At 35.5% G+C, this 14,036-nt stretch overlaps 1 protein-coding gene across 10 annotated transcripts in view; it reads right to left on the bottom strand.

Annotated features, from left to right (window-relative positions):
* The window catches only part of LOC139468276 (voltage-dependent T-type calcium channel subunit alpha-1G-like), a 96,493-nt gene extending 83,246 nt beyond the window's left edge, over window positions 1–13,247 (bottom strand). For all 10 annotated transcript variants that reach the window (XM_071250137.1, XM_071250139.1, XM_071250132.1 and 7 more), the window contains exon 1: window positions 13,007–13,247. In XM_071250137.1, coding sequence (XP_071106238.1) covers window positions 13,007–13,233 — 227 coding nt within the window. In that variant the 5' untranslated portion in view covers window positions 13,234–13,247. The remainder of the gene's footprint in view (window positions 1–13,006) is intronic.
* Between the last annotated feature and the right edge of the window lie 789 nt (window positions 13,248–14,036).

Below are 14,036 nucleotides of genomic sequence, written 5' to 3'. Positions count from 1 at the left end.
AAGCTCAGAATGATGGTGCACATCTATCACCATGAGCGCAGGATAAAAATAAACCCGTTTGACGTTATGGTGTATCTCATTAATATGCCGTGATCAACAGCTTTAACAAAAAACATCCAACAGAAGCACTTGGCTATGTCAGTCTAAACGATAAAGGAACATTAAGTTCTTGCCATGGGTGCCTAAGTTAATGAAATTCACTTTTTTTGCCCTAGTCTGGATAAGTATATTGTTTAATGCCGCACTCGGCAATATTCCATCTATATGACAGCCCACTCAGCAATATTCCATCTATATGACAGCCGCACTTGGCAATATTCCATCTATATGACAGCCGCACTCAACAATATTCCTTCGCTATGACTGGCCAGTAAATAATAAAATCTGGACCAAACAATCCATCGATTGATATTGTCACAATCTCATTAAAATCAGACCTCAGTTCTCGCTACCGCTAAACAAAGATCTGAGGACATCCCATTTGGGGTCACGTCAGAACGACCTTTCACCCGACCAATCAGAGCATCGGTTACCAGATTATGAAAGTGACAGTTGGAATGTGATTTCTAATCATGCAGCCTCGAAAACTTTAACTCTGAACGATAGTTACGGGTTTAACGACTGAATCCCTACCATCTGGACCATCTATTAGCCATTCCAGAATGTTCTTTTGTTCAGGTTTCAAATTTGTAATCGAGAATTTGTCAAAATATGTTTCGAAGCGTAGTTGCCAATTTGAAATTAGTGCCGTAGGCACGAGAAAGCTACCTTCTGATTGGTCATTCCATTGGTCGGTCAAAGTTCGCGAAAGGTCTGTCTAACGTGACCCGTTATGGGATGTCTGCAGATTTTTGTTTAGGGGTAGCGAGAACTAAGATCTGATTTTAATGAGATTGATATTGTCAGCAACCATCCATTCCCTTGGGGGTAAGCTGACATGCTATCAACAAAGTCATTGAGCCTGACAACCAGTTCCACTCAGTCACCTCTTCAAACTTGCATAGGTTAACAGGAACCTGTTCTAACCTGGAATCTCTACAAGGTAGGTTCTTGAAGTCCAATCCCACCAGGATAGCAGATATACATGAAGCCTCACATATATCTCAAATGAACACTCCAATGCACGAGAAAGTAGTGCCATGGCACTGTAGCTCACTTGTGCCACCCCAAAAACAATCTATGTAGGCCAACCATCTTTGAGGTAAGGAATGGTTAATATTCCATAAAAATGGACAAAATTTGACATTCATAAAACTTATATAAAAACCTGATTTTTAACCATAGTTAAATGTTGCTTGCCTTGACGAAAATTGTTCAAACAGCATGTTCCCTATGTTCACAGGATATTGTTTATTTGTTTGTTTGTTATTAAACGCTGCGCTGCACTGCACTGCACAAATATTCTTATCTGATAATATTTCTATCTTTTGTCTAGCCCATATGACAATAATAACATATGTAGTGGGGAAATATTCCTATCTTTTGCTTAGCCCATACGACAATGCTAACATCTGTGGTGGTGAAATATTCCTATCTTTTGCTTAGCCCATATGACAATGCTAACATCTGTGGTGGGGAAATATTCCTATCTTTTGCTTAGCCCATATGACAATGCTAACATCTGTGGTGGGGAAATATTCCTATCTTTTGCTTAGCCCATATGACAATGCTAACATCTGTGGTGGGGAAATATTCCTATCTTTTGCTTAGCCCATACGACAATGCTAACATCTGTGGTGGGGAAATATTCCTATCTTTTGCTTAGTCCATACGACAATGCTAACATCTGTGGTGGGGAAATATTCCTATCTTTTGCTTAGCCCATACGACAATGCTAACATCTGTGGTGGGGAAATATTCCTATCTTTTGCTTAGCCCATACGACAATGCTAACATCTGTGGTGGGGAAATATTCCTATCTTTTGCTTAGTCCATACGACAATGCTAACATCTGTGGTGGGGAAATATTCCTATCTTTTGCTTAGTCCATACGACAATGCTAACATCTGTGGTGGGGAAATATTCCTATCTTTTGCTTAGTCCATACGACAATGCTAACATCTGTGGTGGGGAAATATTCCTATCTTTTGCTTAGCCCATACGACAATGCTAACATCTGTGGTGGGGAAATATTCCTATCTTTTGCTTAGCCCATACGACAATGCTAACATCTGTGGTGGGGAAATATTCCTATCTTTTGCTTAGCCCATACGACAATGCTAACATCTGTGGTGGGGAAATATTCCTATCTTTTGCTTAGCCCATACGACAATGCTAACATCTGTGGTGGGGAAATATTCCTATCTTTTGTCTAGCCCATATGGACATGAAAACAAAAAAATATGTTGAAAATGAAAGCAAGAAATTGACATCATTCCATGCCGCCTGAAATATGCAAAAGGAATACCTTGCTGTAGAAAATATATTTTGGAAAAAGAAATACCCATAAACATTCAACCCGAATATGAGCAGAAAGAGAGTGCACCACAACTATGTGCAAATCAAGAGTTGTTTCAAATTAAACTCAGTGACAAAACTCAGTAAGAAATAAAACCTCATTGATTTATTACTTTATATTTTGATAAACTTTCAATATTTACCATATTTCAGTCTTTGCCAATCTCCAAGGTGAACCATTAGCAATTTACACATTTTTTGTTTTTTAACTTAATATTAACATAAAATTATGTTATTTTCTGCATGAATGCACCTGCAAGCAAGTATTACTTAACACTTAATAGCTGACCTTGCCAATTTAACATGAAACAAACAAGTCAAAGGCCAAAGTTCACATTAATAGGTACAGGAATTCCCATAAATTCTTAAACAGTCATTAAGATAATAATTTCATCATCACTTGCACCAGGTCCGTTGATGCAGCTGCTTTCTCAAGCACTGTAGTCTTCATGGGTGCAGTGTTTACTGGGTGCAAAGTGCTAATTAGCATCTTCGTCGCCTGGGGATCTATTCTGGCTTAATGAGATGATAAAAATTGTCATTATGTATAAAGCTCTTTAAAGTTTTAAAATTAGCTCCTAGAACACGTTGTACAGACTATTCATATCATTAAACCTACATGTGTTCATTTTGTTTTTTGTTTCAAAACCTTCAAACATGCTACATAACAAATCCCCAAGTACAAAAGACTTGAAGCATCCTGTTTTGCCATTGAGGTAGAATATGGCACCATAAAGCTAATTTAAGGGACTTACTTGTGAAAAGAAATGGCTTCAGCAGGCCCAACAGAACAGCTTGTCACTGAGTTTGGGGGATCACTGAATTTATTATTCTAAGAATTATAGAGTTAATCCTGATATTCCAAGAACTTTCAAATATTGGTATTCTAAACAGTACTGCCTTTTATATTCTGAAAGTTTTGTTATTGATGCTACATCCTACTTATGTCAGAGATTTCAATTAGACATTGAAATGAATTTGACAAGAAATAAGTGAAGAGAAGGACTAAAAACATTGCTATCTAGTTTTATTGAGTTTGTATTTCATGACTTGTTGTAATACAAGGAAAACAAACTCCGTTCTTTCGGGACTGTAAGGTTGAAATGGTTTTCTTTAGGAATGACTATCATACAGAGCATAAAATGAAAGAAAGTCAATACTAAAGAAGTATCACCATGAGTAATTTTGTCTTCAGAGAAGTTAAAAGAACTTGTATATTTGTTTATTTCACCTACTGAAATGAACCATCAGTGAGCATGCAGGACAATGCAATATACAACACATGCAATAAATGAAATATACACCCCATTCCTTCATGCAATATACCACAGCAACCTAAGTGTCAATCACATTCCATCTGGTCAAATTGGTTTTGTATTAATCCAAAAATTAATCAACTGAACATTATATTTAAATGAAAGGAAAGATTATAATAAATGCAACTAAAGAACTAATAATGATTGATTAATAAAAGAGAAAGAAAGGACATTGTACCATTACCTGTTAGAGAGCATAACAAAATCTAAAAGAACAATACTGTAATAAACATATGTTAATTTCAATTTAAGGTTAAAATAAATTTCTTACTAATCTGAGAACATTAAAGAGTTGAAAGTTTTTAAATAACTAAATGTTAGATGTTAAACTGCAAGTGATAATTCTATCATGCAAATACACTCAAAAGCAGAGTCTCTGGTAGCAAAAAAAGCCTTTTTGCTGATAAAACATAAAAGAAGATAAATAAAAATGCCAAGAATTGAAAAAGAATTAATGTATCAGAGAATCACTTGATAAAGCAGCCAAAGCAACAATATCAGGACCTGAATAAACTCATTTTTGATCTGTTTGTTTTCAAATTAACCCATGTAGTTCATTGCTTTTTGTCAAAGGATTAGAATATGTTGCATTTGGAAAGAATAGTATTTGAAATATTTGAACCTATGATTTTGATTTAAGACATTTTTTCTTCATAAGAACTAAACTTTGGTGTTGGTGTTTCAGTAAATTAGCAAAGTGCACTTTCTACATATATTGTGAAATGTATACCAAACATAATTTGGGTTGCCATGGTAAGTTGAACATGCAAAACAGAAACAGCCAATGAAACGCAAAGGCATTCAGCTCCAGCCAATCAAATGCAAGACATGCAAATAACAAAGTGTGGATTAACTGTAAACATGAGTAATCATATGAGGGTCAGGATAGGGGGTATGATATGAATGATAAAATAAATCTTAATTTGAAATAAAATAAAATAATCTCAAACAGAACTTGTCAGACCTGTTAGTGCCACAATTGATAACACACGAAAAGATAAATAATTTCACGCAAAATTATGAAAATGGACAAGTTAAAAACATGTTTATTCTAAAAAAAACATCGGCCTACCCCCAATCCAGACCTTCATTAAACACAAGAAATAGGCAAAAGGCTTACTTGTTAACACTATATTCAGCAATGCTATTCGGTCATGGAACATGTAAAAAACATAAGACAAAATTTGATAAGCATATTCGATGACTTAAACAAACTTCATACATAAATGTTAAAACAAGGATGACTAGTTTTACCAGTGGAATTGGTGGAAAGCAAACAGGATTGGTCTGAACTAGAACTGAAAATACTCAGTCAAAACATCAATGGTAACCGCATTCTACATCCATCACTAATGTACAATGTATGATTACATTACAACAGAACAATATGGTCATTTCCTTTGATGGAACAGGAATAATGCATTTTGGGATATATATTTGTCACTAAAGGTTAATTACATCACATGATGAAGATGGCAACAGGAGGTTCGTGTGTCCACGGTAACACAAAGCAGTGAGATGTTTATTTCATCACATCAAATAGTTGACACATTTGCGTACAGCTGGGTGTGGATAGTGGCATGGGATATAGAGACAATTTGCATCGCGACAACATTTCGCACAAGACGTTGGTGGGAGACATTGACATGGTGTATAGGTATATCTAGGTCTATATACACAACCAGAGTTTTACAGGGAGGATCGGGGAAAGAGACACTGACAGAAGAGTCTGGAGTCAGAAGCTGCCGGTTTGTAAACAAGTAAACAATTTGCATTTCTTGTTGATTTTCTGTTGACATTGAAGCCATGTCATTCAGTGCCAATGTGCTCAGCTTGACCATCGGCGAAGAAATATTTCAACTGCAGTCACACCATAAAAAATTGATTGAATTTGTTTTGGACCCTATTATCTACATGTTTCCCATTTACTTTTGATTCTCAGATGAAACACAAATTGAGGTCATATATCCCAAGTGATTGGTCACGTGAAGTAGAACCCAGGTTATATTTAGATATACCTTTGAGCGTCTTCAAGAGTATTGCAGGGAACAGATTTAAATCATAATCTTTAAAAAGGCAGTTTTTCCTCCTGTAATTATCTCTTTCATTTCCTATCAGTCATATTTCATATTTGATAATATTGATGTTAAATCAAATCACAAATTCCTTTCTACCGAGAGGTCAATGATTTATATTCAACTGTCATATTGTTCCTGTGTTGAACCTAAGTCCTCCATTTATAGCATGGGTACCTTGTAGGATTGAAATTGGACTGGCATTATAACACTAAACAATAACCAATTTTAACTATAATGGTGTCAATGTCAAATTAATAATTATTTGGATAGTTGTTTGGAGTAAGTGTTACCATTAGTAATAAAAGGTTGCATAACCTACTTAGTCTTATTCAAAGTTGCAGATTTGGGACTTTATGTATATCTAGCATCCCACTTATATTTTATTCCGGTTCTGATTATGTTGATGATTCAAAGTCCATTGCAATGGATGAAAGCACTTTAAAATGTCATGAAAGGGTGCTATGGTTAATAAGTTGAAGAGCATCTCTCTAACAATGGTACACTTAGCTGCAGCTCTTGGTGAAAGTCACCAAATGCATTTCATCCCAGTGTATTTTTCAACGTTTCAGGGTCTCAAATTGAACCTATTTGACATTCAACCTCCTTACACCTTCAAGAATAGGTTCAAACTTTCCACCCCCTTGGATGAGCTCAAGGAGAGAGCAGCTATTACCTTCACACATAAAACCTTTCAACACAGTTAGTTCAAATGTTCCTCTGAGATGGGGACAGATACTTCAGGAAATGAACAAGTCGTGATATTCTGAACAAGTTAATTATCCAACATTGCCATTCATTACTACCTTGCTACTCAGAAATGTACTACTTTTTTGTCAGCTGATCATATTTGTTGAGCTTATGGTAAGTGTGTTCACTCTTAAATCATCCTACCCTTTGGAAATAATAACATTTTCTTGTCAAAGGATGAGACTCTTTAAGACATCTTTTTATCTGAAGCACAATGTACATCTGAAGGACACTGACTCAATAATTAACTTTTGTCTATCTTGTTTTGCTATTGACACTTGTGTAATGATTAACTTAAACTATGAATAAAAACTCTTGTAGTTTTTATCAATTAATTAGTTTTCTTGATTACTTTGAATCACTGTAATTGAGTTATCAAAAGTTGAGTTGCGAAGTACATTTCTTAAATTTTCAAATTTGAATTTAATTTCAGCACTCTGCTTTTCCCGCCTTTCTTTTTATATAGAATGTTTTAACTTTTTGGTAGAGTGGCTTGTGAGTGGCTGTCAGTTTCAGTTGTATATTAATCATTAATGGGCATTCAAAAACTTAATACGAAGTTGCACGAAAAACATTTTGTTTATAAGTGTTACCTACACGACTTCTCTGTACAACTGAGTGTGTTTGAACATTCCCATTATGAGAAATACCGATTCTTTATCTGACAATATACGTATACAAACCTTGGCTAGGAAAATCTCACAACATGATTCCCCTCAACAAAACCATGAAAAAAATATATATTTGTAAATATATTTCAGTAAACTCTTGATTTGCACATGATGCAACTAAAACCATCCATATCACTTACCTGTGGAGGAAAATGAAAGCAAAGTGTCTTTAAAAAAATAGCAAGATAGGTGAAATTTGGGATCTTATCATAAAACTGAAATATCACATAGTCAATCAGCTCCACAATAGCCACAGGGACCATGCTGAAATGTGGCCACAGATATAAAAGCTTTGGAACATGCAGTGTCATAAAAACTTGGTCAAGTGCATAAGGACATTAAAACTTGGTCATGGGCATAGGGACATGAAAACTTGGTCAAGTGCATAGGGACATGAAAACTTGGTCATGGACATAGGGACAAGAAAACTTGGTCAAGGGCATAGGGACATGAAAACTTGGTCATGGACATAGGGACAAGAAAACTTGGTCAAGGGCATAGGGACATGAAAACTTGGTCATGGACATAGGGACAAGAAAACTTGGTCATGGACATGGGGACATGAAAACTTGGTCAAGGGCATAGGGACAAGAAAACTTGGTCAAGGGCATAGGGACATGAAAACTTGGTCATGGACATAGGGACATGAAAACTTGGTCATGGACATAGGGACATGAAAACTTGGTCAAGGGCATAGGGACAAGAAAACTTGGTCAAGGGCATAGGGACATGAAAACTTGGTCATGGACATAGGGACATGAAAACTTGGTCAAGTGCATAGGGACATGAAAACTTGGTCAAGTGCATAGGGACATGAAAACTTGGTCAAGGACATAGGGACATGAAAACTTGGTCAAGGACATAGGGACATGAAAACTTGGTCATGGACATAGGGACATGAAAACTTGGTCATGGACATAGGGACATGAAAACTTGGTCATGGACATAGGGACATGAAAACTTGGTCATGGACATAGGGACATGAAAACTTGGTCAAGTGCATAGGGACATGAAAACTTGGTCAAGTGCATAGGGACATGAAAACTTGGTCATGGACATAGGGACATGAAAACTTGGTCATGGACATAGGGACATGAAAACTTGGTCATGGACATAGGGACATGAAAACTTGGTCATGGACATAGGGACATGAAAACTTGGTCATGGACATAGGGACATGAAAACTTGGTCAAGGGCATAGGGACATGAAAACTTGGTCATGGACATAGGGACATGAAAACTTTGTCAAGGGCATAGGGACATGAAAACTTTGTCAAGGGCATAGGGACATGAAAACTTGGTCATGGACATAGGGACATGAAAACTTGGTCAAGGGCATAGGGACATGAAAACTTGGTCATGGACATAGGGACATGAAAACTTTGTCATGGCCATCATGTAAATGAGGATTGGGACATGGATATAGGGACATGAGAAATGGGGCACTTATGGACACCATTGGCATAGATAAATGGACATAGAAACATAAAACTGGATCATTGACATAAATATGGATCATGGACATAGGGGCATGAAAACTTGGACAAAGCCATAATGGAAATGAGGATTGGGACATGGACATATAAGGACATGAAAAATTGGGACATTTATGAACATTTACTTATTTATTCATTGGCATAGGGACATCAACATGAAACATAAAAATGGTTCATGGACATAAACACTCAGAAAAGACATTTCAATATGAGAGTTGGAGCATGGACATTTGGAAATGGGAGTTTAGTTTGGTCACAGATAAAGAGAAATTAGAAACATACTTCATACAAATGATAAGGATGGAGATTCATAAGGAGACGAGGCTTTGGGAAACAATGTAGGGATGTCTTTGACCCTCAACATGAAGACAATAAACATTCTAACCGTGAACATATAAAGCCCCAAGCATATGAAGACATCACGCTAACCTAACTTTGGGGTAATTTTCACTGTTGAATTTCTTGATCTTTCAGTATCCTATTTTCACTTCAACATATTTTGCATCGTATGAAAGAGGTTGAATTCTCTTGATCTATAATTCATTTATGAAGAAAGCAATTTCCTCTCTTCATATTTAAACAACAATCAACATATGGCTGAAATATTTAGTACCCAAATTACTAAATTAAACACTGCAGGGATTTTTTGAACTCTTGCAACTGAATATTCAATGATTCAAATAATCATTTCCTTCCCTCAGTTATTAGTGTAGATTCCTTACGAAGCTGAATGCCTGATTCCTGAAATTTGAACACAATTTAATTTCCTTATCTCACTTGGCAAACCAAATTCATGCACCCCTGACTAAGATAGGTTGGGGCATATAGCAATGGAGAAGAAACAGTTGATCTTGACACATACATCTGAAAAATGAAGACACATGCATTGCAACGTAAAATGTGGACAGACGCAACATGAACACTGCATTTGCTGTTGCTATATCCTAGTTCCTTCTCCACCTGTTGGAGAACATGCAAGTGCTTCATGGTAAACACCTTATTATATATAACAACAACTGTACAGTGTGTTAAAGGCCTTCAGTAGTCTGAAGGGTCAATGATTCTCATGCAGTTGAAATTGTTATAACAAAGTACCACATATTATGTCAGAATGTCAGTAGATCTCTCATAAAAGTATTTCATATTCATATTTCATATCTTCCCATTCATAAAACATGCAAACATCAGTTCCTCGAGATTATTTCCCATAAATCTCTAAGTACAAATTGTACAATAGTTTTGATAAAAATATGTCATAAAATTTATATTCTACTGGTACAATATTACACATTTGAATGTGAATCAAATTCTTTTTATGAAACAATGGTGATGTGTACTATAATGATTTCACATCTATATGAAATTGTGATATTTGAAAATAATGCATGCTTGATTGTGAATTTAATTTAGATGAAAGTGTGCTGTCTTATGAATATCAAAATGTTGACTGAAAAAAACGTGTTTTCCTTTTCTTGTGTTTTTCAAATGTATTTGTGAATGAAACATATTTACAACACCAATATGTCAATCAAATTTCAAATTGATGTTAAGTGCTGTGTTTCATCATGCTTGATGTGTTTCACTCAAACAGGAATACGTGGAGATGTCATATGAATTAACCTTTGAATTTTTGTTCAGGAATGAAAACAATACATACACTATTACGCCATTCATTCTCTGAAATGATCTGATAAAGATTTCCAGATAAATACAAATAATTCACAAATATTTCAATACCAGGGGCCCGTTCCAAAAAGCGATCTTAGCGCTAAGACAGTCGTAGGTCAGTGTTTGAATACGGGAGTTACAATCATCTTAGCACTAAGATTGCTTCATGGAATGGGACCAGATGACAACTGTGGACTCTACTGACAATTAAACTTTCACCAAACTCAATACAATATGAAACTGAGTCAAAATCAGACAGGTCTAATTCTAAATTTCAAGATACTGACAGACTGACAATTGACGAGACATCGATTACAGTGATTAATTTCAACCACTGCTGATGACATGGCTGGCAAGCAATAGCACTGGGAACGAACATGCAAGAAGCTGAAACTAATGGCAGTTACAAAGTCAAAAACATCTAATTCACATATATAACATGGGATCCATAACTCATGTCAATCATATTCACAAAATTCCACAATCTTAAGTTTCAAAACCATTTTGTAATCTTGAAAACTAGTAGGACAATGAAAATAGCTTTTTTTTTCAATTGATATCCCACCATACTGATATGATTCATTGATAATTAACTATGTTACTCAAAAGAAGTTAAGGATCCCTCGATTTTTTTAATAATACTATACCTAATCCGTCACGGTGGAACAAATTTTCCATAGTGATATGAAAGAATCAGGTGATCATTAACTTTTTTCAATAGTATATGTTCTAAATGTAATTAAACATTTCCAATTTCTTAACAATTTTAATTATACTTAAATTTGTCTATCTAAGGATAACTAAATGAGTTTGACATGAGTTTTCAAAGATGTGAAGCTCTTAATGCCTTCTCTCCATGCAATTATCATCTTTGGTCAAGTATAACTACAGTGATCGCTCGCTATTGCGCTCTTCGATAAAGCGCTACTTCGGTTACTACGCGCGGTAACGCATGGCTCCCAAAATTTATGTACACTTTTATTACTGATAGTTTTACACAGACATAATTGTATTGTTGTTCGTTGTTCATTTGCACATAACGCTTCTCATTGCATAATCAACCGTTTATCGCTGAATGGAGTTCTAATAATCTGTTTGAAAACATCCGCGGCAAGTCCCGGAAATACGATTGTTCAACTAGTTAACTTTTCACACTATCGACCTTTGATCTTAGAAGCGCATGCATGCAATAAAAGAGAACCACAAGCGAAGTTTATATTCTTAATTAGTGAGGCAATCAAATTTGAGGCGACACTGTCACACACATGTAGTTGCTGTCACAACACGGCGGTCATTCATTTCGTAATCGCGCTTTCGTAACATCGCCTGTTTTTTTTCGTAGTTATAACAAGCGATTTCATTGGATTAAAATTTGTTTCTAATGACGCTTTCTTGCCGAAATCTACTACAAGTTTCGTGATTGGTCAATTTTGAGCATGTGACCTCAGGCAGCCAATCAAATTATAGCTGTGATACCACGCTCGTGTTTGATAAATTTCAGAAGTTGGCAAAAGATTTTTTGTTAAATCGTGTTAATCTGAACGTTTTAAGCAGGAAATCACGATATATATTAAAAATATGGAACTTCGCGAATGTATCGTGCTAGGTTACGAGCTGTGACAAAGATTTTTCATGCATAAATTTTTGCATTAAACATTGTGTCCGAGCCGAGAATTCAAGGCGACGAAAGCCGAGATGTCATTTGACTTACATTACACGCGATCGCACGAAACGATGGAAATAATAACTTAGATGTAAGTTTGATTACTTTTAGATATATTTTTGTTGATTTTATTTATCACTTTGTATAATATATTTAAAGATTTGTTTAAAACGTCTTTATTTTGCTCTTTGATGTGGACCCGTTGTCGAAATGTGTGTCAGAGAATTTTATTTTCAATAACATCGCGGGAAATAGTGAATAATTTTTTAATTTATCGATTAAAAATGATAAATTGAAATGGACTACGTATTTCAGACATTGTGAAATGTGACAGATTTAATAAATGAATGATATTACAGGTAGATCTAGGTCCATAAAAATATATACTATTTTGATGTGACGTGAGATAAACACATATTGATGATTTGAGATTTTCCGAGCGCACGCGCCTCGGCCTCGGTTAAACGGCTCATCGTCTATAACGCCCACCAATTATTTGGACCCCATTGGTAGCGTTATAGCGAGCGATCACTGTATGTTCATGCCAGGACTTCAGTAATTACACAAAGTCATACTTTTTATCTAAAGAAAAAGAATTTCAAATACAATTTGTCATGAAACATTAAGTTCTTCACATCTTCACAACATATCAGTTGCATTCTCACTTGATTTTTAATATTATGGAGCACATACCGTCAAATAATTATTTTTTATGATTATCGTTTTCATTCATGCTCCTTTTAAAAATCAGATGATTTGCGTCAATACATCCAAGCAGACAGAGGGAAATACAAGATAGATCCTATTGCCTAACTTAAAATGATTAATGACATGAACTCTCTTCAAAAACCCTGAAAAATAGATTTGGAAATGAGTTTCTAAAAAATGAAAATAGAAAACCAAACCTTACCCAGCCAGAACGATGAAGCAGTCCAACTTGTTCCAGGAATCAGCAAGGTAGGTATCCTTTCCGCAAATACCCATTGCAATCATTTTGATTAGCATTTCCACGGCAAAAAATGCGAATATGAAATGGTCAAATCCCTCCAGAACACGACACCTGGTGGTGGAGCACACTTGGTCATCGCAGGGCTTGTACATTCCAAGGGTCAGACAGTTGAGTAGAATCACCATCATGCTACATCGCTCAAACCATGTGATCAGAGTTAAGGACAATAATGTTCACTTGATTACAAATACTGTATTCGACGTAATAAGCGCCCAGGGCGCTCTCAAAATTAAAAATAGGGGGCTCTTGTTAGAATATTATTTTGGTGAAAAACAACAGAGTTGAAAGATAAATTCTGTGGTTTATGCTGGCAGCCTGAAATGTTTATATACGACAGATATATTTTTCCAGAATTCAACTGCCCATAATTAAGGGTGCATATTACACACGGGTGCGTATTATACGTGAATAAATAAGTGTTGTGTACATTGATCAATTGGAAGGAGTGCTAATTGAGATTGTTCACTAGCCAATATATTAGCAAATATCGCCGTGGGCGCTTATTAGAGCAGGGCGCTTATTAAGTAGAATACGGTACATGCATATAGATTTGATAAAGAAATGACAATATGGTAATGTTATGAAATAATGCTGAACTGTTGAAATAAGGCTAACTTGATTTTGTTTGTTTGTTTAACACCACACTTAGCAGTATTCCAGCTATATGAAGGCAGTATGTGATTAATTCAGTCAAGACCAGACAAACCAGTGACTGATATTATGAGCAACCCATGCCATCAAGGTATGACTTGCATTCAACGATAAATATGATACAATGATACAAACATAAAACATGGTTGATTGTAATAAACATTCAACCGTTAACTTATGAATTTCATAAACATCATGAAAATATTCCAAATATATGAAAATAATGAATTATGGTAAAACGTATACATCAAACTTACAATAAGATAAATGCAAGTGACTT

Source organism: Haliotis cracherodii, unplaced genomic scaffold (genome assembly GCF_022045235.1).
Source record: "Haliotis cracherodii isolate W230 unplaced genomic scaffold, xgHalCrac1.p SCAF_2, whole genome shotgun sequence".
Lineage (NCBI taxonomy): Eukaryota > Metazoa > Mollusca > Gastropoda > Lepetellida > Haliotidae > Haliotis > Haliotis cracherodii.
The sequence above is the reverse complement of the archived record's forward strand: the minus strand, read 5'-3'. Positions and strand labels throughout refer to the sequence as shown.